This window comes from Pelophylax lessonae, assembly GCF_965119305.1.
Source record: "Pelophylax lessonae genome assembly, chromosome: 4".
NCBI lineage: Eukaryota > Metazoa > Chordata > Amphibia > Anura > Ranidae > Pelophylax > Pelophylax lessonae.
The window spans coordinates 13,492,243-13,519,959 of NC_138771.1; the positions used below are offsets into that span (position 1 = coordinate 13,492,243).

Below are 27,717 nucleotides of genomic sequence, written 5' to 3' on the forward strand. Positions count from 1 at the left end.
CTATTCATTTAAATTTTTGATAGTTAAAAAGTCGAATATAATACAATTGTATATAATATATATATATATATATTTATTTTTTAAACTGTCCATTTCAGTTTCGGCCAAGTGTATCCTGCATTTCTGGTTACGACCCCAACATTTTTATTCAGTGCACCTCCTATATAATACACATTGCAGTGCACTACAAACATTCCGCCCTTTGTAGTATTTGTCATTCTTCTTCTTTTGGTTGGTAGGCTGCTGCAGGTTTATTTTTATTTATTTATTTTTTTTATTTTTTTTTTATATAAGAATTTTTAGTATAGCATTACACCCAATATACTTTGCTGTCAAATTAATGATTTATTTATTTTTTTTCTTTTTCAGCAAACCACTGATTGGGGCAAATATGATGACCGGTTAATGAAAGCGGCAGAGCGGGGAGATGTAGATAAAATTTCCTCCACTCTCTCCAAGAAGGGAGTGAACCCCAGCAAGTTGGACCTAGAGGGACGCTCAGCGTAAGTGCCATAAAATCTCTATAGTGTACTGGACCTGTAGTGGGATGGTGCTTTTTGTTTTGCATATTGAGAGAACTTTTGAAAATCTGTTACAATGATCATCTAATTCTACAATACTGATTGTTGTATCAGTTCAGTCACTTCTGATATACACTGATTGTTAACCACTTTACCACCGGAGGATTTTGCTGTCTTACGTCCAGGCCACTTTTTGCGATTCGGCACTGTGCGACTTTAACTGACAATTGCGCGGTCATGCAACGCCGTACCCAAACGAAATTTACGTCCTTTTTTTCCCACAAACAGAGATTTATTTTGGTGGTATTTGATCAACTGTGCGATTTTTACTTTTTGCGCTATAAACAAAAAAACGAGCGACAATTTTGAAAAAATACAATATTTTTCACATTTTTTTTATATGAAATTCCCCCAGAAAACATGTAAAAATCAAAATTTTTTAAAATTTTTGGCCAATTTGTTTTCTGCTACATATGTTTGGTAAAAAAAAATTGCAATAAGCGTATTTTGATTGGTTTGTGCAAAATTATTGCGTTTACTAACAAAGGGAAAGATTTATGTCATTTTTGGTGTTTTTGTTTAACGAGTAATGGCGGCGATCTGCGATTTTTTTTTTTTTTTTTTTGCGGGACTGCGACATTGCGGCGGACAGATCGGAACCTTGACTGAAATTTTTGACACTTTTGGGGATACCAGTGACATTACTACAGTAATCAGTGCTATAAACATGCACTGTTACTGTAAAAATGACACTGGCAGGGAAGGGGTTAATTTTATTGGAGAGGAAGGGGTTAATGTATGCCTGGTGCTTACTAACGTGTGTGGGGGGAGGTGACTGAGTGACACAGGGACAGATCGCAGGTTCAGCTATGCTGAACCCTGCATTCTGACCCTGTCTGTCACTTAGGCGATCTGCCCGCTTGTGTTTACACAAGCGGGTGGATCTCCACACTCGATTCCCCGACGATCTGGGAAGAGCAGCGGCGATCGCCGCCGCTCCTCCCCTGGCCCGACTCCCGCAGTGACTGAATGCATCGGAAGCGAACCTCCGGCGGCGCGCACGCGCCACCCACAAGGGGAGGAATCCAGCGACGTAGGTCTACGTCGCTGGGCGGGAACGAGCCACTTTGCCGCAGTACAGTCAACGTGACTGGTCGGCAAGAGGTTAAAGTGGTTGTAAGTTTTAGACATGAAACTTGAACAAAGCCTATGCCTCTATAGTGTGTACTTGTCTTTATCCAGAGCACTAAGGCTCCGTTCACATCTTAGCGTATGGATCACGGGCAGAACCGCCGAGGTTCCGCCCGCGATCCGGAGATTATTGCAAATCGCGGGACGCCCGTGCGTTGCCCGTTGATTTGCAATAGACCCCCAAACGCTGAGCGATGTTGCCGCGATTTCCGCCTGCCGAATCGCGGTAACATCGCGCAAAAAAAATCGCGGGACGCAATACGATCCAAAGAAGCTCTTGTACTTTTTTGGTCGTAATGCGTCCCGCAATTTTTTTTTGCGCGATGTTACCGCGATTCGGCAGGCGGAAATCGCGGCAACATCGCTCAGCGTTTGGGGGTCTATTGCAAATCAACGGGCAACGCACGGGCGTCCCGCGATTTGCAATAATCTCCGGATCGCGGGCGGAACCGCGGCAGTTCTGCCCGTGATCCATACGCTAAGATGTGAACGGAGCCTAAGTGTCAATTCTGTCTGCTGCCTCCTCCATCAGCATGAATCACTTCTGACACCAGGAGAAAAAAGGTAGCTGGAGCTTGACCTCCCTCTCCCCCCCCCCCCCTCCCCCGGAGGGAGCTCCAGGACACAGCCTGTGATTGATAGCCTCAGCTCTGTTTGCGTGTGTACCTCCCCTCCCCTCTCTTCATGAAATGAAGAGATGAGATACATGGCGTAATATCGTTTCATCCTTTTATTGACCCCAATCAACCATTAAAATGCACTTACATGGTGACAAAAATCACAAGGCACTCAATGATATATTTGATCCGTGTAAACTGAGTTTCTCACCTCTGCTTGCTAAGCATTGCTGCAAGCCTGGTGGTTCCTGGGTTCCTCCGAGTCCGCCGTCGCACTCTACTCTACTCCACTCGTCACTTTAGTTACAGAGGCCCACGTGATCACGCCGCGGACGCGTTTCGTCATTTCGTCTTCAGCAGGCATCCAAAAGAGAGCTCTGGCTCAAAAAAAAAAAAAGATAAAAAATGTAATATGGGCACAGTGTTGGTCATGGGTACAGCGCAATGGTCATTCAAAGAGCGAGAACGCTGAAAGCTGAATATTGGCCTGAGCAGGAAGTGCCCAGTATTGAGGGGGTGTAAGGGATTTTGTGCACGGTCTCTAGCATATAGCAGACTTGCTTTTTTTATGCAACACAATCCATTACATTTTTTTTATTCTGTAGTTCTTCCTCCCTCAGCCCTACAGACACACAAGTATGCAATCGCAGAGTGTGTAAAATATGTTCTTTATAGTTTACACAGAGAAGAAACAAACTGTGAAGCCATACTTGGCACCGTCACCATTCATCGGTACGGTGTGGTAGCCGGTGTCCTCATCTGTGATGCACTGAAACACATGGATAGCGGCTTTAATTAAATCTTTTACCTTTTGGCTTCAGTATGTTACAATTTTGTCTCATGCCAGTAAATCTAATAGTTGAGCTTTGTTTTATCACGTTCAGTGATTTTCTGGCGCTCGGTATTGTTGACCATTTATGGAGAAGTGGAGATCTGAGAGAAACGTGGGAAGGTGAAAGCTGCGTATCTCTCCAATAATTGAATCCATTTGTAGAAATCTTAACCCTTTACGGGTGCCCAACACATGTGACACCAAAAGGGTTTGGATTTAACCCCCACGCGCTGCACATATGCATCGCTGGGCGGCCAGTGTTGACCAGGGGCGGACTGACCATTCGGGGATTAGGGCACTGCCCAAGGGCCCAGGGTCAGTAGGGGGCCCCATGAGAGGCTACACACTACAGAAAGAAGCCAGGAACTTCCATGCAGGCTGTGCTGTGGTAGATATTTAAACGCCCACTCTATGTGGCTGAGCTGCAATTTGTAGGTGGGGCTTTGTGTGGCTTGAGTGTGGACACGGGGCCCCATGATCTCTGATTGCCTGGGGGCCCCATGAGTTGTCAGTCCACCCCTGGTGTTGACTTGATGAGCGCACTAGTGCCGGGACAAGGTGCAACAAGAAAGGAGAAACGCGGCGCCTGGTATGTTTCGATATATAGGGGGGGATGCCTGTGCTTGAACCTCAGCAGCTCCTTTTGTTGACTCCTGGGGTAAGAGTCCGTTCAGTTTAGCAACACAAAAGCGAAGGGAGCGCTTCTGGTTTAAGGCTAACTCCATGAAGTCACAAATACTTTATATTATAGTGACAATCCTCGCCTACATCGTATTGTCACTATAATATAAAGCAGGGATCCTCCAACTACGGCCCTCCAGCTGTTGCAGAACTACACATCCCATGAGACATTGTAAAACTCTGACATTCACAGACATGACTAGGCATGATGGGAATTGTAGTTCCTGAACAACTGGAGGGCCAAAGTTTGAAGACCCCTGATATAAAGTATTTGTGACTTCATGGAGTTAGCCTTAACCAGAAGCGCTCCCTTCTCTTTCTGTTGCCAAGGTCGTCCAGTGCCCATGGTAAAGATGCCAAACCGCACCCCTCCCTTCACTTGGGTTAGGGTCAAGGCGCCCACATACCTGGAGAAAAACCATTGCACCCAGGGCAGTCGCTCCTCCTACCCCCACCCCTTGTCCTGGCCATGGAGAGCACACTCCCTGCACAAAGACAGAATTGCCAGCTTTCAGTCTGGACTAAATATGGGTAACCGGTGGAACCGGCTTCTAATCATGTGACCGATGTGACGGTGGTCCAATGATTGCCTATCCTTCCTACACCCCAGACGTTAACTGTTTAATGTAGCCTTTCTTATCTGCTTGCCGACTCTCCGCAGTACATATACGGAGAGGCTCCTACAGGCACAGTGATGTACCTGTATATTGCTGCCTGTGTTATTTATTCTATGTTGTATTTTAATTGTATGGGGTTTTTTTTGTAGTGCAGTTTTAATTTGTTTTATTTGGTGCTATTGGCGGCTGTTGGTAATTTTTGTTGTGTCTTTGTATCTTGTTCTGTTCATTGTTGTGATTGTGTTGTCTTTGCTGTGTATGGCTGTGTCGTAACAATTTCCCAATATTCATAGTTAGTTACATAGTAGGTGAGGTTGAATAAAGACAATAGTCCATCCAGTTCAACCTGTGTAGGTGTGTGTGGCCGTAATCATTTCTCATACCCCTGAATGTTCTGATCCTTGAGATGTAAGTCTAAGAGTCTTTTGAAAGTAGCCATACTTCCCGCAGAAACCACCTCTTGTGGTAGAGAATTCCACAATCTTGTAGCCCTCACAGTAAAGAAACCCCCCCCCCCCCGTTGCCTGAGGTTAAAACGCTTCTCCTCTAATCACATTGTATGCCCTCGAGTCCTCGTGCAATCCCTTCGATTGAACAGCTTTTTTTCTAAGCTGAGATCCCCATTGAGATATTTGTAAATTGCTATCATGTCCCCCCTTAGGCGTCTCTTCTCCTGGGAGAATAAATCGATCCTTTGGGATTAATAAAGTAATCCGTCTTCTGGGTTTCAGGTATGCCCCCCCCCCCCCACACCTGCCTACTCCCCTGTGATTTGACACAGCGGGAGTTTGTCAGCAGATCCAGGCCAATGATTTATAGTCGGGACCTGCTGATTGGCTGTATCCAATCACAGCCCGGAGCCCTGTGTTGACAATCAACAAAGAGCTCTGTACAGAGGGAAGGACCTCTGTTTCTTATCCCTGCAAAGTAGGCATAAGAAACAAAGATCTTTAGTAAAAAGCAGCACATATTACACATTGTTAGGTACATAGTTAACCCCTGGCTTGCCCCTAGATGTTAACCCATTCCCAGCCAGTGTCATTAGTACGGTGACAGTGTATAGCATTATCCCTGATCACTGTATTGGTGTCACTGGTCTTGTCAGTGGCAGTTAGTTCCCACAAAGTCTACGTCAGATTGCCCGCTGCACTATTGCTGTTCCACTATAAGTTGCTGATCACCGCCATTACTAGTATTAAAAAAAAAAAAGAAGAAATTCCAGTATATATACCAAAGTTTGTAGACACTATAACTTTCACACAAACCAATCAATATATGCTTATTGGGATTCTTTTTTTTTTAATCAGACGTAGCAGAATACATTTTGGCCTGAATGTATGAAGAAATTTGGTGTCATTTTTTTACATGTTTTTTCTTTTTTTTATTGGATGTGTTTCATAGCAGAAGGTACGTGTTTTTTTTTTTTTTTTTTTTTTTTTTTCCTGTTTTTTATGATAAATGAAAAACCCAGTGGTGGTGATTAAATACCACCAAAAGAAAGTTCTATTTGTGTGAAATATATAAATTTAATTTGGGTACAGCGTTGCATTACCAGGCAACTACCAGTTAAAGTAGCACAGTGCTCACTAGCAAAAAATGACCTGGTCATGAAAGGGGTACAATCTTCTGGAGCTTAGGTGGTTAATCATTTTAACCCCAGAGGAACCCTTGAAATAATTTTAATGTCTCATGGAGCTCCAGCTAGGATTAGTTAATCAGTAGTCATTAAGAAAATGCCCCTTACGTTGGTGGTCAGTGGGAAGAATGTTCCCTACATTGGTGGTCAGTGAGAAGAATGCTCCTTACATTGGTGGTCAGTGAGAAGAATGCTCCTTACATTGGTGGTCAGTGGGAAGAATGTTCCTTACAATGGTGGTCAGAATGTTCCTTACATTGGTGGCAAGTGGGAAGAATGCTCCTTACATTGGTGGTCAGAATGTTCCTTACATTGGTGGCAAGTGGGAAGAATGCTCCTTACATTGGTGGTCAGAATGTTCCTTACATTGGTGGTCAGGTGGAAGAATGTCCCTTACATTGGTGGTCAGTGGGAAGAATGCTCCTTACATTGGTGGTCAGAATGTTCCTTACATTGGTGGCAAGTGGGAAGAATGCTCCTTACATTGGTGGTCAGTGAGAAGAATGCTCCTTACATTGGTGGTCAGTGGGAAGAATGCTCCTTACATTGGTGGTCAGTGAGAAGAATGTCTCTTACATTGGTGATCAGTGGGAAGAATGCTCCTTACATTGGTGGTCAGTGGGAAGAATGTTCCTTACATTGGTGGTCAGTGGGAAGAATGTCCCTTACATTGGTGGTCAGTGGGAAGAATGCTCCTTACATTGGTGGTCAGTGAGAAGAATGTCCCTTACATTGGTGATCAGTGGGAAGAATGCCCCTTACATTGGTGGTCAGTGGGAAGAATGCTCCTTACATTGGTGATCAGTGGGAAGAATGCCCCTTACATTGGTGGTCAGTGGGAAGAATGCCCCTTACATTGGTGGTCAGTGGGAAGAATGCCCCTTACATTGGTGGTCAGTGGGAAGAATGCCCCTTACATTGGTGGTCAGTGTCCCTTACATTGGTGGTCAGTGGGAAGAATGCTCCTTACATTGGTGATCAGTGGGAAGAATGCTCCTTACATTGGTGATCAGTGGGAAGAATGCCCCTTACATTGGTGGTCAGTGGGAAGAAGGAGGAGGACACACCCAAAGAGCTCTCTGTGAGAACCAGCCCTTTTCAAGCCTGGGCCTTGCTTGCTAGCTTGGCCCAGGAACAATGCCTGATCCTGGGGGAGGCCCTGGGAGGGATCCCCCTGATGACACGGGGCCTAGTGAGGAGGAGGTGGAGGACCTGTCTGTGGGTCCAGGCCCTGGTGAGAATGCGGATGTCTTCAGCCAGAAGATTATCAATCGTTTTAGGGCGATTGGGAGAGCGGAAGAAAAACTTAAAGTTTTGAAGGCTGAACACAAATCCTTCAAAACCAAGTATTTCCAGGCCTGGAGTAAAAATCGCACAGCCATGAAGCCTGAGTTACAGGAATTGGAAGAAAGGGTAAAGGAACAAACTTTATTATTGGAAAGGCTGAAAGACAGAAGTGGAGCATTTAAAGAAAAATTTGACAATGAGAGGCGATTTACCAGCCAAGCATCAGCAAGTTCTGTGGATCAGCAGCCTCAGTTAATGGATGACCAGGCTCCATCTGCCTCTGCACCTCTCCCCCCATGCCAGAACTGGGAATCACCAGCGGCAACCAGCCAGGGGGTTGAGAGTGGACATGGATCCCTGACATTCATCCAGCAGATGGAGTCACCCCTGAAAGCAGACAGGTTTGTATTTTCTGATGATCCATCAGAAATCCCTGAGGATGGGCAGAGGAGATACAGGCCAGCAAAGCCAGTAATGGTGGAGAAATCCCAGTACACCATGCTGCCATCCAACATGTCTGCCCCATCTGCTGTAGTGGATGGTGTCCCAGGTGAGAAAGAGCTCTGCATACAGCTACCTATTGGAGTTACCGCTGTGGAGAAACCGAGTGCAGACATGCAAGCCCCGGACCATCAGACGAATGTGGATGGACCTGCATTAAACACCCCAGGCATGGATTTTGCTGGTCTGGCTGAGACCAGTAGTCCCACGGCAAGCAAAATGGCTGCCAGCTCCAAAGAGCATGCTTCATGTTCACCTGAGCCTCCCAGTCTTCCAGTGCTGATTGCTGATGGGGGAGGGGATCAACATAGTTCTGGAAGTGGAATGGAAGTAGCAATGGAAATATCCTGCAATGCTTTACCTGCTGCTGTGTTAAAACAGAATGCTATTTCCACAGCTGAAAACCCTGTCCTAGTGGAAGAGAAGATGACAGCTGGAGTTCTTACCAGTGCAGCACCAACTATGGATTCTGCTGTGAAGACAACAGCAATAATAAATATCCCAGCAAGTATAAAAAATGACATTAATGTTAAAGCAATGAATGTGGTGGGTGGTGGTGAAGGGGTTAGTAATGCTGGGAAAAATAAAAATGACATTTCTCCTCCTGCTCAGCAGAGGAAAGATTCGATTGCACAGATCAATCCCGAATCTGTGCAATCGTTATCTGCTAAGTGTGTGTCAGATAATTTAAAAAAAACTGATGGATTTTCTGCTGGGAGGAATGTTGGAAGCTATGCTTCAGCTTTGGGGAGTCACACCAGGGTGGGTGGTGGGAATTCTGTTATTAGTCAAAATTCAGGGAGGTTTGGTGGGTATAGGAGGAGGAATGTGGTACAGTTGAGATGGGTGGGGGATGGAACTCCGCCAGTAAGGGGGAGGGTGGCTGAGTTGATTTTGGAAATGGGGTTTAAAGCTTGTGATATTTTTGCTTTAATTTGCCCGGTGGGGAGTTATGAATTTGATTTGTCGTTTGTAAAACCTGAAAGTTTGGATCTCTTCTGGGAGAGATTTAGGAGGTGCAAGGGCCTTCAGCAGTGGAGTGGTTTGGTGCCAAAAGTGATTTCAAGGCAGCCTCTGATAAAATCAGTGACCATTTTGGTGCGTAACGAATCCATACCAGAGGCTGATTTATTAGTATGGCTACGCCGATATGGCGAGGTCCTCACTCCACTGCGGAAGGTCCTTGATGAGCATGGGATATGGACAGGGGCCTGGACAGTGTCACTAAAATTGGGGGTGCTGGGCGATGTAGTTCAGCACCTTCCCTGCTCAGCCTTTCTGGGTAGGGATAGGCTGACCATTTTCTACCAAGGTCAGCCTAAGGTGTGCAATAAATGTGGTGATAAAGGCCACTTTGCATCGTCCTGCACCCACAAGAAGTGCTCACTGTGCCAGGATTTAGGCCATTTGGCCAGAGAATGCACCCAGATTCGGTGCAATTTGTGCCAGCAGCTGGGTCATCCATATAGCCAGTGCCCAGAGGCACTGCATAACTTGCCAGGATTGGAGACTGAGCTGCAGAGGCTTGATAAAGAAGATGAAGCAGCTGAAGTTAGAGAGGAAATTGTTGTTGCCCCTCCTGTGTCTGTTGTGTCAGATTCTGTTTCCCCTAGTGATGTGGTCCCTGAGTCTGTGTCTGTTGTGTCAGATTCTGTTTCCCCTAGTGATGTGGTCCCTGAGTCTGTCCCTCCTGTTGTTCCTACATCTACTGTGCGTAGATCCTCCAGACTAGCGGAAGCTGCTGGGGGGGCAGGTATAGTGGATCTTCCCCCTCGGCCTACTCCACCTCCAGTCCCTGTCTCTCGACACCGCAAACGCGGCCAAGAGGGTGCAGGGGTGCTGGATGGTGGTGGGGTCGATGGGGTTGAGGGAGGGGTGTCCATGTCCCATGTCTCACCCTCTGTTGTGGAGGATTCGGATGATGAGGGGTGGGAGAGGACAAAGAGGAAGAAAAAGAAGAAGAGGAAGACCAGTAAAGCGGTCACTTCTTCCTTACAGTTAGAGCCAGGAGGGGTTCCTCTTGGCAACACATTTTCGGTTTTATCAGGGGAGGAGTTAGTATCCGATTTATCTACTTTATCATCTATGGATGAGGGGGAGTCACATAGTGTAAAGAGAGCTGTTTCGGGTGATGAGAGTGTGGTGGAGGTTAAGAAACGACTACCCCAATCATCCTGATGGCAGTGCCCGCTCTGATAAAGGTGGCGACCATTAATGTCGCCAGCGTGAAATCTGCAAGAGCTCGTGATATTGCCTTATTTTTGCTCAGTGAGTTTGATGCTGAGATTTTATTTTTGCAAGAGACCTGGCTCAATACTTTGGCCGATGTCCATCTAGCAAAAAGGGAGTGGAGATGCGGTCCCTCCTTTTGGTCTCTTGCGGCTGAGCCTTGCAGCGGAGTTGCGGTTCTTTTTAAAACCGATATGGTAACGTGCCGGCGGATAATTGAGGTAGAAATGGGGAGATGCATGGTCTTAGACGTCTCTGTTAGGGGGCAGGACCTGCGCCTGATCAATATCTATGGACCGCAGTCAAAATGGGACAGGAAATGCCTCTTCACAAAGATCAAGCCCTTCCTTTTTACATCCCAGCAGGTTGTCTTTGGAGGTGACTTTAACACCATAATTAGGCCTGAAGACAGGAGGGTCTCCATAGACAGGCTGGGTTATGATAGCGTTTTTCTTAGAGATATGGTTAGACAAGCAGGCCTGGTAGATGTGCACATTAAGCACTGCCCTGGCAGCACGGGATTCACGTTTCAGAGAGGGAATAGTCAGAGTAGGATAGATAGGTTTTTTTTAAAGGAGAACTCTGCTTTCTCGGCTCCTGAGTTGAGGGCGGTGGAGTTCTCTGACCACTGTATGCTGTCTGTGACTCTGAATGCCTCGGACACTCCACCCAGGGGAAGGGGTACCTGGAAACTGAATTCGGCTCTCCTGGAAGATGAAGAGGTAAGACAATCCTTTGAGGATTTTTTTCAGGCACAGGTTTCTATTCTGGACTTTTGCAGCAGTAAGTCAGAGTGGTGGGAGCTTGTGAAACAAAGGGCGATTGGACTTTTCAAGGCCATAAGTAAGAAGAAGCAGCTTGGTATGTATATTGCCTACCAGCATTTGCGGAGGAAGCTTGATCGTCTTGTCTCGTATGGAGGAGATCCAGGGGAGATCTCGGAGGTAAAGCTTCTTCTTAGGAAGTGTCAATACGACCGGCATGCCTCCTTGGTTCTGGAGAGAGATTATGGGAAATATCACTCGCCTGATCCTTACCAGAACTGTAAGCAAGGCATAGCAGTTAAGACGGTCATAGGTCTGAGGGATAGTACGGGTTCCCTGGTGAAGTCCAGATCAGGGATCCTGGAGATCTTCAGGTCATATTACGCAGACCTTCTGGGAAGAAAGGACCTTAGTCAGGACAGGATGGAAAGCTTTCTGGATTCTACTCCAGGATTGGGAAATGATACATTGCCTTTGATGGATTTGACAGAACCAATTTCAGCGGATGAGGTAGTTCGTGCTATAGAGAAGCTGGCTACCAAAAAGTCGCCTGGGCCAGATGGGTTGACAGCTGAATTTTACAAGTGTTTTAAGTCCATTCTGGCTCCCTTTTTAACGGAGGTTTATAACAGCTGTTTAGATGAGGGTTCTCTCCCTCCCTCCATGAGGCAATCCGCTGTGATTCTTCTGTCAAAAGGTAAAGACCCCTCAATAATTGAGAACTGGCGCCCCATCAGTCTTCTCAATGTTGATAGAAAGATCTTGGCGAAGATTCTTTTTTGGCGCTTGTCGTCAGTAGCAGGCGATTTGTTGTCCAATCATCAGCACTGCTCGGTCCAGGGCAGAAGTACCTTTTCAGCAATTTTAGCTGTCCGGGAGGCTTTGGAGCGATGCAGGGCTGCTGGATGGAGAAAGTACTTGCTGGCATTGGATCAGGCGAAGGCTTTTGATCGAGTCAATCATGAGTACCTGTATTTGCTACTTGGTAGATACGGCCTGCAGGGGAGGTTTATTGATTGGCTGAAAACATTATATAAAGGGGCTGAGAGCTTCCCACTTGTTAATGGTTGGGTTGGACGGCCTTTTGAGGTTGGCTCTGGGGTGCGCCAGGGGTGTCCTTTGAGCCCCCTGCTATATGTATTCGCAATCGATCCCTTCATAAGAAGGTTAGAGAGTGGATCGTTGTGTGGGGTGCCTTTGGGCATTGCTGGTGTGCCGCCTTTGAAGGTCGTGGCCTATGCCGATGATGTGTCTGTTATTATCTCTGGGATGGAGGAGGCGCAGGAGGTGGTCTCTGTGATAGAGCAGTACACTGAGGCTTCTGGCTCTAAAATCAATCATGAAAAGAGTGAAGTTTTCTGGATGGGTGAGGAGGGTGAAAGCTTCGAACTTCCGGATGCCTTCCCAGAGCCCCAGCAGGAAATTAAAGTGTTGGGCATCAAATTTGGTCCTGGTGACTATGGTCATCGAAATTGGGAAAGCAGGTTGTTGAATGCCAATGCCAAGGTGGCAAGCTGGAAGAAATGGAAACTTTCCTTGAGGGAAAGGGTTGACTTGATTAAAACTTACCTGATCCCAATCTTTTTATATGTCAGCTTTGTCTGTATCTTGCCGGAATCTCTCTATGCAAGGGTGTACAGCTGCTTTTTCCAACTGTTATGGGGAAATAGGCTGAACCTGATCAAACGCAATGTAACTTACCTGTCCAGGCGGGAGGGTGGTCTAGGAATGGTCAACCCTATAGTTTTCTTTTCTCTGCTTTTTTTAAAGTATAATCTTGGTAATATGTTAGCAGAGACCCCGCCGGGATGGGTGGGTATTTTTCAATCTTGGTTTAGGCCTTTTCTGCGATGCTGGGAAGATGGCGGGCCAGTGAAAAGTCTGAGAGTCCGACATGGCAAGCTTCCGGCTTATGTTGCCCCGTGTCTGAAAATACTTAGGCAGTGGCAGGTGACAGTGGGGGATATCAAGTCCCTCCCCAGAAAGCTTCTGGAGAAGAGGATTTTGGGCTCTGCTTTCAGTGTGTCGCTGACCTTAAGGGATTGCCCAGGCCCCGTAATGAGGGAGGGGTTGCGTTTAATTAACTTAGGAAGAATCCCTTTGAAGTTTAGGGATCAAGCCTGGCTCGCTTTCCATGGAAGGCTCTATGTGAGAGGGAACCTGAAGCATCGCCCTGTGGATGATCGGGATTGTCCTAGAGCGGAGTGTGTTGGTAAAGTGGAGTCTATGGACCACTTTTTGCTCCAGTGTCCCTTTAACATAGAGGTGTATAAAAGGGTGGGGAGGGCTCTAGGCATCCCCTTTCTCTATCGCATGAGTTATGCGGAGTGGGTGTACGGGGCATTCCCGACTCTCTGGGATTTTGATTTGGATACACTTTTTCTAGTTAGTATAGTTGTCCGTTACTTCACGTGGAATGCACGGTGCCAGATTACCCTGCGGAAGAAAGTCCTCCCTGTCGAGGTGGTGGTGTACGATATTCTGGGTGAGGTTGGGAAGATTCGGGGTCTTGAGAAGGGCAGGGAGCCTCGAGCGGTCTGGATAAGGGCGTGGAGGAATATCAGACCTGCTTTTGGTGAACTGTCCATCTCTGGGTGAAAAGCTTTTTCCTATGCTATTTCTTTCACGCCCTTAGCTTTTGTTAGTTAATATCTTCATTTTTGAAGAAGGGCTGCATGCATAATGGGAGTGGTTTTTGTTTCTTGACCTCGCAGGTTTGATGTCTGGTGTGGCGGTGTGAGTCTTATTAAGATTATTTTTCCCGGTAATGATGTGTTTCATGATGTGAGTTTTGTTTTTGCTGTAAAGCCATTCTTTATTTGAGAGCAGAACTTGCTATGTATTTTTTTTCCCTTTTCATGTAAATATGTATATATTTATTTATGTATATTGATTTTATGATTATTGATTGCAAGACTTTTAATAAACAAAAATTGGGAAGAATGCTCCTTACATTGGAGGTCAGTGGGAAGAATGCTCCTTACATTGGTGGTCAGTGGGAAGAATGCCCCTTACATTGGTGGTCAGTGGGAAGAATGCTCCTTACATTGGTGATCAGTGGGAAGAATGCCCCTTACATTGGTGGTCAGTGGGAAGAATGCCCCTTACATTGGTGGTCAGTGGGAAGAATGCCCCTTACATTGGTGGTCAGTGGGAAGAATGCCCCTTACATTGGTGGTCAGTGTCCCTTACATTGGTGGTCAGTGGGAAGAATGCCCCTTACATTGGTGGTCAGTGGGAAGAATGCTCCTTACATTGGAGGTCAGTGGGAAGAATGCTCCTTACATTGGTGGTCAGTGGGAAGAATGCTCCTTACATTGGTGGTCAGTGTCCCTTACATTGGTGGTCAGTGGGAAGAATGCCCCTTACATTGGTGGTCAGTGGGAAGAATGCTCCTTACATTGGAGGTCAGTGGGAAGAATGCTCCTTACATTGGTGGTCAGTGGGAAGAATGCTCCTTACATTGGAGGTCAGTGGGAAGAATGCTCCTTACATTGGTGATCAGTGGGAAGAATGCCCCTTACATTGGTGGTCAGTGGGAAGAATGCCCCTTACATTGGTGGTCAGTGGGAAGAATGCCCCTTACATTGGTGGTCAGTGGGAAGAATGCTCCTTACATTGGTGGTCAGTGTCCCTTACATTGGTGGTCAGTGGGAAGAATGCCCCTTACATTGGTGGTCAGTGGGAAGAATGCTCCTTACATTGGAGGTCAGTGGGAAGAATGCTCCTTACATTGGTGGTCAGTGGGAAGAATGCTCCTTACATTGGAGGTCAGTGGGAAGAATGCTCCTTACATTGGTGATCAGTGGGAAGAATGCCCCTTACATTGGTGGTCAGTGGGAAGAATGCCCCTTACATTGGTGGTCAGTGGGAAGAATGCCCCTTACATTGGTGGTCAGTGGGAAGAATGCCCCTTACATTGGTGGTCAGTGGGAAGAATGCCCCTTACATTGGTGGTCAGTGTCCCTTACATTGGTGGTCAGTGGGAAGAATGCCCCTTACATTGGTGGTCAGTGGGAAGAATGCTCCTTACATTGGTGGTCAGTGGGAAGAAGGAGGAGGACACACCTAAGGAGCTCTCTGTGAGATCCAGCCTTTTTTCAAGCCTGGGCCTTGCTTGCTAGCTTGGCCCAGGAACAATGCCTGATCCTGGGGGAGGCCCTGGGAGGGATCCCCCTGATGACACAGGGCCTAGTGAGGAGGAGGTGGAGGACCTGTCTGTGGGTCCAGGCCCTGGTGAGAATGCGGATGTCTTCAGCCAGAAGGTTATCAATCGTTTTAGGGCGATTGGGAGAGCGGAAGAAAAACTTAAAGTTTTGAAGGCTGAACACAAATCCTTCAAAACCAAGTATTTCCAGGCCTGGAGTAAAAATCGCACAGCCATGAAGCCTGAGTTACAGGAATTGGAAGAAAAGGTAAAGGAACAATCTTTATTATTGGAAAGGCTGAAAGATAGAAGTGGAGCATTTAAAGAAAAGTTTGACAATGAGAGGCGTTTTACCAGCCAAGCATCAGCAAGTTCTGTGGATCAGCAGGCTCAGTTAATGGATGACCAGGCTCCATCTGCCTCTGCACCTCTCCCCCCATGCCAGAACTGGGAATCACCAGCGGCAACCAGCCAGGGGGTTGAGAGTGGACATGGATCCCTGACATTTATCCAGGAGATGGAGTCACCCCTGAAAGCAGACAAGTTTGTCTTTTCTGATGATCCATCAGAAATCCCTGAGGATGGGCAGAGGAGATACAGGCCAGCAAAGCCAGTAATGGTGGAGAAATCCCAGTACACCATGCTGCCATCCAACATGTCTGCCCCATCTGCTGTAGTGGATGGTGTCCCAGGTGAGAAGGAGCTCTGCATACAGCTACCTATGGGAGTTACCGCTGTGGAGAAACCGACAGACATGCAAGGAAAATCCCTGACCGTGGAATCCCCGGACCATCAGATGAATGTGGATGGACCTGCATTAAACACCCCAGGCATGGATTTTGCTGGTCTGGCTGAGACCAGTAGTCCCACGGCAAGCAAAATGGCTGCCAGCTCCAAAGAGCCTGCTTCATGTTCACCTGAGCCTCCCAGTCTTCCAGTGCTGATTGACCAGCTGAGTGCTGATGGGGGAGGGGATCAACATGGTTCTGGAAGTGGAATTGAAGTAGCAATGGAAATATCCTGCAATGCTTTACCTGCTGCTGTGTTAAAACAGAATGCTATTTCCACAGCTGAAAACCCTGTCCTAGTGGAAGAGGAGATGACAGCTGGAGCTTTTACCAGTGCAGCAGCTATGGATTCTGCTGTGAAGACAACAGCAATAATAAATATCCCAGCAAGTATAAAAAATGACATTAATGTTAAAGCAATGAATGTGGTGGGTGGTGGTGAAGGGGTTAGTAATGCTGGGAAAAATAAAAATGACATTTCTCCTCCTGCTCAGCAGAGGAAAGATTCGATTGCACAGATCAATCCCGAATCTGTGCAATCGTTATCTGCTAAGTGTGTGTCAGATAATTTAAAAAAAACTGATGGATTTTCTGCTGGGAGGAATGTTGGAAGCTATGCTTCAGCTTTGGGGAGTCACACCAGGGTGGGTGGTGGGAATTCTGTTATTGGTCAAAATTCAGGGAGGTTTGGTGGGTATAGGAGGAGGAATGTGGTACAGTTGAGGTGGGTGGGGGATGGAACTCCACCAGTAAGGGGGAGGGTGGCTGAGTTGATTTTGGAAATGGGGTTTAAAGTCTGTGATATTTTTGCTTTAATTTGCCCGGTGGGGAGTTATGAATTTGATTTGTCGTTTGTAAAACCTGAAAGTTTGGATCTCTTCTGGGAGAGATTTAGGAGGTGCAAGGGCCTTCAGCAGTGGAGTGGTTTGGTGCCAAAAGTGATTTCAAGACAGCCTCTAATAAAATCAGTGACCATTTTGGTGCGTAACGAATCCATACCAGAGGCTGATTTATTAGTATGGCTACGCCGATATGGCGAGGTCCTCACTCCACTGCGGAAGGTCCTTGATGAGCATGGGATATGGACAGGGGCCTGGACAGTGTCACTAAAATTGGGGGTGCTGGGCGATGTAGTTCAGCACCTTCCCTGCTCAGCCTTTCTGGGTAGGGATAGGCTGACCATTTTCTACCAAGGTCAGCCTAAGGTGTGCAATAAATGTGGTGATAAAGGCCACTTTGCATCGTCCTGCACCCACAAGAAGTGCTCACTGTGCCAGGATTTAGGCCATTTGGCCAGAGAATGCACCCAGATTCGGTGCAATTTGTGCCAGCAGCTGGGTCATCCATATAGCCAGTGCCCAGAGGCACTGCATAACTTGCCAGGATTGGAGACTGAGCTGCAGAGGCTTGATAAAGAAGATGAAGCAGCTGAAGTTAGAGAGGAAATTGTTGCTGCCCCTCCTGTGTCTGTTGTGTCAGATTCTGTTTCCCCTGGTGATGTGGTCCCTGAGTCTGTCCTTCCTGTGTCTGTTGTGTCAGATTTTGTTTCCCCTGGTGATGTGGTCCCTGAGTCTGTCCCTCCTGTGGTTGTTCCTACATCTACTGTGCGTAGATCCTCCAGACTAGCGGAAGCTGCTGGGGGGGCGGGTATAGTGGATCTTCCCCCTCGGCCTACTCCACCTCCAGTCCCTGTCTCTCGACACCGCAAACGCGGCCAAGAGGGTGCAGGGGTGCTGGATGGTGGTGGGGTCGATGGGGTTGAGGGAGGGGTGTCCATGTCCCATGTCTCACCCTCTGTTGTGGAGGATTCGGATGAGGAGGGGTGGGAGAGGACAAAGAGGAAGAAAAAGAAGAAGAGGAAGACCAGTAAAGTGGTCGTTTCTTCCTTACAGTTAGAGCCAGGAGGGGTTCCTCTTGGCAACACATTTTCGGTTTTTATCAGGGGAGGAGTTGGTGTCGGATTTATCTATTTGTTTATCATCTATGGATGAGGGGGAGTCACATAGTGTAAAGAGAGCTGTCTCGGGTGATGAGAGTGTGGTGGAGGTTAAGAAACGACTACCCCAATCATCCTGATGGCAGTGCCCGCTCTGATAAAGGTGGCGACCATTAATGTCGCCAGCGTGAAATCTGCAAGAGCTCGTGATATTGCCTTATTTTTGCTCAGTGAGTTTGATGCTGAGATTTTATTTTTGCAAGAGACCTGGCTCAATACTTTGGCCGATGTCCATCTAGCAAAAAGGGAGTGGAGATGCGGTCCCTCCTTTTGGTCTCTTGCGGCTGAGCCTTGCAGCGGAGTAGCGGTTCTTTTTAAAACCGATATGGTAACGTGCCGGCGGATAATTGAGGTAGAAATGGGGAGATGCATGGTCTTAGACGTCTCTGTTAGGGGGCAGGACCTGCGCCTGATCAATATCTATGGACCGCAGTCAAAATGGGACAGGAAATGCCTCCTCACAAAGATCAAGCCCTTCCTTTTTACATCCCAGCAGGTTGTCTTTGGAGGTGACTTTAACACCATAATTAGGCCTGAAGACAGGAGGGTCTCCATAGACAGGCTGGGTTATGATAGCGTTTTTCTTAGAGATATGGTTAGACAAGCAGGCCTGGTAGATGTGCACATTAAGCACTGCCCTGGCAGCACGGGATTCACATTTCAGAGAGGGAATAGTCAGAGTAGGATAGATAGGTTTTTTTTAAAGGAGAACTCTGCTTTCTCGGCTCCTGAGTTGAGGGCGGTGGAGTTCTCTGACCACTGTATGCTGTCTGTGACTCTGAATGCCTCGGACACTCCACCCAGGGGAAGGGGTACCTGGAAACTGAATTCGGCTCTCCTGGAAGATGTAGAGGTAAGACAATCCTTTGAGGATTTTTTTCAGGCACAGGTTTCTATTCTGGACTTTTGCAGCAGTAAGTCAGAGTGGTGGGAGCTTGTGAAACAAAGGGCGATTGGACTTTTCAAGGCCATAAGTAAGAAGAAGCAGCTTGGTATGTATATTGCCTACCAGCATTTGCGGAGGAAGCTTGATCGTCTTGTCTCGTATGGAGGAGATCCAGGGGAGATCTCGGAGGTAAAGCTTCTTCTTAGGAAGTGTCAATACGACCGGCATGCCTCTTTGGTTCTGGAGAGAGATTATGGGAAATATCACTCGCCTGATCCTTACCAGAACTGTAAGCAAAGCATAGCAGTTAAGACGGTCATAGGTCTGAGGGATAGTACGGGTTCCCTGGTGAAGTCCAGATCAGGGATCCTGGAGATCTTCAGGTCATATTACGCAGACCTTCTGGGAAGAAAGGACCTTAGTCGGGACAGGATGGAAAGCTTTCTGGATTCTACTCCAGGATTGGGAAATGATACATTGCCTTTGATGGATTTGACGGAACCAATTTCAGCGGATGAGGTAGTTCGTGCTATAGAGAAGCTGGCTACCAAAAAGTCGCCTGGGCCAGATGGGTTGACAGCTGAATTTTACAAGTGTTTTAAGTCCATTCTGGCTCCCTTTTTAGCGGAGGTTTATAACAGCTGTTTAGAAGAGGGTTCTCTCCCTCCCTCCATGAGGCAATCCGCTGTGATTCTTCTGTCAAAAGGTAAAGACCCCTCAATAATTGAGAACTGGCGCCCCATCAGTCTTCTCAATGTTGATAGAAAGATCTTGGCGAAGATTCTTTTTTGGCGCTTGTCGTCAGTAGCAGGCGATTTGTTGTCCAATCATCAGCACTGCTCGGTCCAGGGCAGAAGTAACTTTTCAGCAATTTTAGCTGTCCGGGAGGCTTTGGAGCGATGCAGGGCTGCTGAATGGAGAAAGTACTTGCTGGCATTGGATCAGGCGAAGGCTTTTGATCGAGTCAATCATGAGTACCTATATTTGCTACTTGGTAGATACGGCCTGCAGGGGAGGTTTATTGATTGGCTGAAAACATTGTATAAAGGGGCTGAGAGCTTCCCACTTGTTAATGGTTGGGTTGGACGGCCTTTTGAGGTTGGCTCTGGTGTGCGCCAGGGGTGTCCTTTGAGCCCCCTGCTATATGTATTCGCAATCGACCCCTTCATAAGAAGGTTAGAGAGTGGATCGTTGTGTGGGGTGCCTTTGGGCATTGCTGGTGTGCCACCTTTGAAGGTCGTGGCCTATGCCGATGATGTGTCTGTTATTATCTCTGGGATGGAGGAGGCGCAGGAGGTGGTCTCTGTGATAGAGCAGTACACTGAGGCTTCTGGCTCTAAAATCAATCATGAAAAGAGTGAAGTTTTCTGGATGGGTGAGGAGGGTGAAAGCTTCGAACTTCCGGATGCCTTCCCAGAGCCCCAGCAGGAAATTAAAGTGTTGGGCATCAAATTTGGTCCTGGTGACTATGGTCATCGAAATTGGGAAAGCAGGTTGTTGAATGCCAATGCCAAGGTGGCAAGCTGGAAGAAATGGAAACTTTCCTTGAGGGAAAGGGTTGACTTGATTAAAACTTACCTGATCCCAATCTTTTTATATGTCAGCTTTGTCTGTATCTTGCCAGAATCTCTCTATGCAAGGGTGTACAGCTGCTTTTTCCAACTGTTATGGGGAAATAGGCTGAACCTGATCAAACGCAATGTAACTTACCTGTCCAGGCGGGAGGGTGGTCTAGGAATGGTCAACCCTATAGTTTTCTTTTCTCTGCTTTTTTTAAAGTATAATCTTGGTAATATGTTAGCAGAGACCCCGCCGGGATGGGTGGGTATTTTTCAATCTTGGTTTAGGCCTTTTCTGCGATGCTGGGAAGATGGCGGGCCAGTGAAAAGTCTGAGAGTCCGACATGGCAAGCTTCCGGCTTATGTTGCCCCGTGTCTGAAAATACTTAGGCAGTGGCAGGTGACAGTGGGGGATATCAAGTCCCTCCCCAGAAAGCTTCTGGAGAAGAGGATTTTGGGCTCTGCTTTCAGTGTGTCGCTGACCTTAAGGGATTGCCCAGGCCCCGTAATGAGGGAGGGGTTGCGTTTAATTAACATAGGAAGAATCCCTTTGAAGTTTAGGGATCAAGCCTGGCTCGCTTTCCATGGAAGGCTCTATGTAAGAGGGAACCTGAAGCATCGCCCTGTGGATGATCGGGATTGTCCTAGAGCGGAGTGTGTTGGTAAAGTGGAGTCTATGGACCACTTTTTGCTCCAGTGTCCCTTTAACATAGAGGTGTATAAAAGGGTGGGGAGGGCTCTAGGCATCCCCTTTCTCTATCGCATGAGTTATGCGGAGTGGGTGTACGGGGCATTCCCGACTCGCTGGGATTTTGATTTGGATACACTTTTTCTAGTTAGTATAGTTGTCCGTTACTTCACGTGGAATGCACGGTGCCAGATTACCCTGCGGAAGAAAGTCCTCCCTGTCGAGGTGGTGGTGTACGATATTCTGGGTGAGGTTGGGAAGATTCGGGGTCTTGAGAAGGGCAGGGAGCCTCGAGCGGTCTGGATAAGGGCGTGGAGGAATATCAGACCTGCTTTTGGTGAACTGTCCATCTCTGGGTGAAAAGCTTTTTTCCTATGCTATTTCTTTCACGCCCTTAGCTTTTGTTAGTTAATATCTTCATTTTTGAAGAAGGGCTGCATGCATAATGGGAGTGGTTTTGTTTCTTGACCTCGCAGGTTTGATGTCTGGTGTGGTGGTGTGAGTCTTATTAATATAATTTTTTCCGGTAATGATGTGTTTCATGATGTGAGTTTTGTTTTTGCTGTAAAGGCAGTCTTTATTTGAGAGCAGAATTTGCTATGTATTTTTTTTTTCCCCCCTTTTCATGTAAATATGTATATATTTATTTATGTATATTGATTTTATGCTTATTGATTGCAAGACTTTTAATAAACAAAATTGGGAAGAATGCTCCTTACATTGGTGGTCAGTGGGAAGAATGCCCCTTACATTGGTGGTCAGTGTCCCTTACATTGGTGGTCAGTGGGAAGAATGCCCCTTACATTGGTGGTCAGTGGGAAGAATGCCCCTTACATTGGTGGTCAGTGGGAAGAATGCTCCTTACATTGGTGGTCAGTGGGAAGAATGCTCCTTACATTGGAGGTCAGTGGGAAGAATGCCCCTTACATTGGTGATCAGTGGGAAGAATGCCCCTTACATTGGTGGTCAGTGGGAAGAATGCCCCTTACATTGGTGGTCAGTGGGAAGAATGCCCCTTACATTGGTGGTCAGTGGGAAGAATGCCCCTTACATTGGTGGTCAGTGGGAAGAATGCCCCTTACATTGGTGGTCAGTGTCCCTTACATTGGTGGTCAGTGGGAAGAATGCCCCTTACATTGGTGATCAGTGGGAAGAATGCTCCTCTATATTGGTGTTCAATGGGAAGAATTTCACCCTTACAGCTTTAAAGCTCATTGGTGCCAGGAGGTGATAGACCTGGATCTTTGAAAGCACCATGAGATGGGAGGTCAATCAGCCACAGCTCAAGGAACCTTCAGCAACCTCTGGAGGAATGCTGATTGATAATGGCTTCTTTAAAGGAATACTGGGGGAGGCGGGAAGGAGTTAAGTCCTCTTACACATGGGGATGCGTGCAATGTAAATGTTGCTGTTTCTCCTTCTCCTGGAAGGGCCAGGGACCGAATACAGCCTCCTATAGACGAGTAAACGCTTGTATAGTGTGTGGATGTATGCAACAAAAATAGATTTCTCTTACGTCCTCCGACAGTCGCCGCCATCTTCATATTCGTCACAATGGGGTATTAGACTTTGCTCCGTAGGAGTAGCTAGGCAACAGAATATGTTAACATTAAAGCTTTTAACATATCCCACCCCCAGGGGGTGGTCCCCTCAATCAATACCCTCCTACTTCCTGTATCCATACTTCAGTTTCAATGTCTAGCTTGTCAGGAGTAGCTGGATGTCTCTGTGCTGGGGCATTTTGTCTCAGCCTTTCTCTTCTTTTTTGATTTTTGTTTGAGTTTTTTTCTCTCTCTTTACTTAGCTGTTCTTTTTGTCAGCATTAGTTAGTTCTTCTGATGAAGAGGATTCGTGCGGGCTGGGTCTCGGGCTGATCCCCCTGGTCGCAGGTTGTGGGTCAGTGGCTTCCCAGCCTGCCATCGAGCGTTCAGTCAGGTAACGCTCCTGACACAATGAACGACCCATCCCTGTTGGGTGCAGGGATGCTATGGTGAGGTGGCTACCTCACTGGACACTGTGCGGTTTCTCAACCCCAGTTTTTCTGCGTCCTGACTGCGACTCTCCCTGTCACATGTGCAGTGGCTTGTTCGCCTGTGCGGGTTCCCCACGCCATCTAGGAGGTAAGTGTATCTGTGTGGGGACCTGTCTGTTTGGGGGGGTGTCAGTCTGGGACTGTGTAACCTGCCTCTGTTCACACTGTTAAGCTCCCTGTCTATCTGGCTGCATGCTGTGGGCTGCAAGGGGGGGGGGCTGTGCTGCACTATCTGTGTCAGACTGTGGATGTGTGACAGGCTGTGTGCTGTGGGGCATGATGTTTCATGTTTGGGCACATACAGCGATCGCTGCAGCGGTCTGCCATGTTCTTTTACTATGCTGTGGTGTTTGTTCTGCGGTCCTCACTGTAGTGGAGGAGCGGCGTTTTCGGCGCCATTTTGGCTGCGCTCGCTCCGGCCGCATGATTACACTGCAGGCGGCCATTTTCTTGTAGCCTTCCATAGGCTTTCATAGAGCGCCCTGAGTTTCATCACTTCCTTTTCCCTGGGCGCACCGATCGAGGCGGCAGCAGCAGCAGTGGTCTCTCCAGGTTTTTATCCTCCTTCCTATATCCTTGCCTGAGTTAAGTTTTATCCCTGTGGGGGTCTCATTGTGCTAGTGTGTGTGTGCGGTGGGCTGCGCTCGCCGCGCTTGTTAAAGGGGCAGTTAACCCTTTATTCTCCAGCATTTTTTTGGGGCAATGGATTCTCAGGAAGGCAAATTTCCTGCCACTCTGGTGGGAAGCCAAGGGACTGCTGTTTCCCCCCCAGGGGGGGATTTGGCTGCGGTGGTGGCTAACCTTGCTGCTCAGGTGCGAATGCTTGTGGCTGCTCAGTCCACAAAAAGGCCCAGAGTTTCAATTTCCTCTGATTCAGAGGGTGATGGTGATGGGGCTGCTATGGCTGGGGTCTCCTTATCGGGGTCCCATTCCTCCCTGGATCTCGTGGGGTCCGAGGTGGAGGCTGAGGTTGAAGGGGTTGATAATTCCCCCCCGGCTCGCCTGAAGAGCTTGCAATCATGGATGAATTGGTTGCTTCTATAAAACAAACGCTGCGTTTGCAGGATGAACCATGTCCTCCTGCTGCCCTGGCAGCTTATGGGACGCAGAAAAGACGCAAGACATCGCAGGTCTTTCCCTGCACTGATGATTTTCAGCGCGCTGTTAAGGAACAATGGCGCAATTTACGCAAGCCTTTTGCTGTGCCAAGTAGGTTCAAGCTGCGTTATCCTTTCACGCCTACTACTGATGAACGGTGGTGTGTACCTCCTCAGGTGGATCACGCGATCGCAGTTTTGAATAAGTCCACTGCGATTCCTGCAGAGGATACTCCGGTGTTCCGAGATGCCACGGATAGGAGACTGGAGTCTCTTGCCCGTCATACTTATTCTGTTACGGGCTCGATGCTAAAAGCTCTGTTTGCCTCTCTTATGGCAGCCCAGGCTGTCGCGAGTTGGACGCAGGTGCTTAGGCGCGTCCTGGTGGCTGATTCTGCCTCACCGGCGACATTGGATATGGTGGATCAAATCCATCAGGGTGTCATGTATTTGTGTGATGCGGACTTGGATTTAGTGCCGTTGGCTGCACGTGTACACAGCGTGGCGGTGTTGTCTCGCCGCCTGGTTTGGTTAAAGTGTTGGTCTGTGGACCAATCTTCGCGCAAGACCTTAGCCAATCTGCCTTATGATGGATCTCGCCTTTTTGGAGAATCCTTGGATACGTTGATAAAGGGGATCACGGGTGGTAAGAGCACGCTCTTGCCCCACTTCCCCAAGGCTAAGGCGGCTCCTGGTAAGAAGCATGCTAATTTTCGGCCTTCTCAGGGGGTCCTTTCGTGCCTTTCGGTCGCACTATAAGGGCAAACCGTTCAAGGGTCAAGGCTCCCAAAAGAAGCCGTGGTCAGGTAAGCAGAAGTCCGGCCAGTCCGGACCCGCTGCCCATAACAATGCGGCCTGAAGGGACGCCCTCACCCAGTTCTGGGGTGGGGGGACGCTTGCTCGGTTTTCTTCAACCCTGGCTGGCCCGTGTTCGGGACAGCTGGGTTCAGGAAATCGTTCGATCTGGCTACAAGATCGAGTTTCTCTCCCGGCCGGAGAGCAGATTTTTTCCCTCAAATCTTCAACCTTCTCCGGAGCGTTTGCGGGATCTGCACCTAGCGGTGCGGGACCTGAGGGCTCAGGGAGTGGTGGTTTCCGGTTCCTCATCGGGACAGATTTCGGGGGTTCTATTCCAATCTGTTCACCGTGCCCAGGAAGGAGGGCAAGGTTCGTCCAATTCTGGACTTGAAGGCTCTGAACCGCTTTGTGCGGGTTCGCAAGTTCCGCATGGAATCCCTGCGGTCGGTGGTGGCTGCCCTGGTTCCGGGAGAATTCATGGCCTCCATCGATTTGAAGGATGCGTACCTTCACATCCCGATTTTCGAAGGTCACCAGAGGTACCTTCGATTCGCCATTGCGGAGGATCACTACCAATTCGTGGCGTTACCTTTTGGTCTCGCTTCGGCTCCGCGGGTTTTCACCAAGGTGCTTGCGCCGGTTCTGGCTTTGTTGAGAGCCCAGGGCATCTCTGTCCTGGGGTATCTGGACGATATTCTGGTTCGGTCTGCGACCAGCCAGGGTCTGGAGAAGGACCTGTCCGTCACGTTGCAAACTCTACAGGAGTTTGGTTGGACGATAAATTTTCCAAAGTCGACGCTGGGTCCGTCGGTTCGGCTTCCCTACCTGGGAATGATCCTGGACTCGGTCCAGGCGAAGGTCTTCCTGCCAGACGACAAACTCAGGACTCTTCAGGAAGAAGTCGGGTCCCTCAGGGAGGTTCCGTGCTCGTCGCTCCGGACGTGCATGAGATGTCTGGGGTTGATGGTCTCGGCTTTCGAGGCGATTCCCTTCGCCCAGTTTCACACGCGAGGTCTCCAAGCGGAGATCCTGTCCAGGTGGGACGGGCGACCACAATCTCTGGATCTCCAGATTTCGTTGAGCCATCACACCAGAAGGGATCTTCTGTGGTGGCTCCAGTCCCCGACGGTGTCAGGGGGCAAGTCCTTTCGTCCTCTTTCATGGACGGTGATCACCACGGATGCCAGCCTGTCGGGCTGGGGTGGTGTTCTGGGCGTTCTGTCCGCCCAGGGAACTTGGTCGGAGGGGGAGTCCTCCCTTCCGATCAACATTCTGGAATTGCGTGCGATATATCTCTGCCTTCGACGTTGGACGGACAGGCTGCAGGGCCGTCCGGTTCGGGTGCAGACGGATAATGCCACGGCGGTGGCCTACATCAACCACCAAGGGGGCACCAGGAGTGCCCGTGCGGCTCGGGAAGTAGCCGACATTCTGTCTTGGGCCGAGACTCACGTCCCGGCGATATTGGCAGTTCACATTCCGGGGGTGGAGAACTGGCAGACGGATTATCTGAGCCGCCAGACCCTGGACCAGGGGGAATGGTCTCTCCACCCGGATGTCTTTCAGAAGTTGTGCGCGAAGTGGGGTCTTCCAGATGTGGACCTATTCGCGTCTCGTCTGAACAACAAGGTGAAAAGGTTCGTGGCAAGGACGCGCGATCCTCGGGCAGACGCGTCAGACGCGTTGGTAGCTCCGTGGCATCAGTACTGACTGATGTATGCGTTTCCACCAATTCAATTGCTGTCCAGGTTCCTTTGCAGGTTGCACTCGGAACACAGCACGGTGATTCTTGTGGCTCCGGACTGGCCTCGCCGGTCCTGGTACGCAGACCTCGTGAATCTGGCGGTCGACGCCCCGTGGCGTCTGCCTCTTCGAGACGATCTCCTGTCTCAAGGGCCGATATTCCATCCTGCTTTACAGTCGCTGGCTTTGACGGCCTGGCTGTTGAGACCTAGGTCCTGAAGGATAGGGGCCTCTCCCCTGAGGTCATTCACACTTTGATCAACGCGAGGAAGTCTTCCTCGGGGAAGGTCTATTACCGTACTTGGAAGGCCTATTTTGCCTGGTGTGAGTCCAGGGGGTTTTCACCTCGCACATACTCGGTTTCTAGAGTGTTGTCCTTCCTTCAAACGGGTGTCGACCAGCGTTTGGCGCTGGCTACGGTCAAGGGTCAGGTGTCTGCGCTGGCCGTTCTTTTTCAACGTCCTGTGGCTTCTAACTCCTTGGTTGGCACTTTTGTTCAAGGAGTGCGACATCTGGTCCCTCCTAGGAGGGAACCTCTGCCTCCTTGGGACTTGAATCTCTTTCTATCCGTGTTACAACATGCTCCTTTTGAACAGATCAGGGAGATCTCGTTGGCTATGTTGTCCAAGAAGGTCGCCTTTTTGGTGGTGATCACTTCGGCTCGCAGAGTGTCGGAGCTGGCGGCCTTGTCCTGCAAGTCTCCATATCTGGTCATTCACTTGGATAAGGTGGTCTTGCGACCTAATCCTTCCTTTCTTCCGAAGCGAGTTTCGGAGTTTCATCTCAATGAGGACATTGTCTTGCCTTCGCTTTGCGCGAAGCCTAAACATCCGAAGGAGGTGAGGTTGCACTCTTTGGATGTTGTTCGGGCGATTAGGGTTTACCTTAAATCGACTGAGTCTTTTCGCAAGACGGATTCTTTGTTTGTCCTTCCAGAGGGTCCTCGGAAGGGCATGGCGGCGTCGGCTTCTATCATCGCCAAATGGATCAGACAGACCATTGAACAGGCATATGCTTTGAAGGGGAAAGTTCCCCCTATGCCTGTGAAGGCGCACTCTACTAGATCCCGGAGTAAGTCTTGGGCCGCAAGGTTCTTAGTGCGGCAGT

At 48.5% G+C, this 27,717-nt stretch overlaps 1 protein-coding gene across 3 annotated transcripts in view; it reads left to right on the plus strand.

Annotated features, from left to right (window-relative positions):
* UACA (uveal autoantigen with coiled-coil domains and ankyrin repeats) overlaps nucleotides 1-27,717 on the plus strand; it is a 195,450-nt gene that overhangs the window by 112,246 nt on the left and 55,487 nt on the right. For all 3 annotated transcript variants that reach the window (XM_082252996.1, XM_082252998.1, XM_082252997.1), the window contains exon 2: nucleotides 370-503. In XM_082252996.1, the coding sequence (XP_082109122.1) occupies nucleotides 370-503 (134 nt within the window). The remainder of the gene's footprint in view (nucleotides 1-369; nucleotides 504-27,717) is intronic.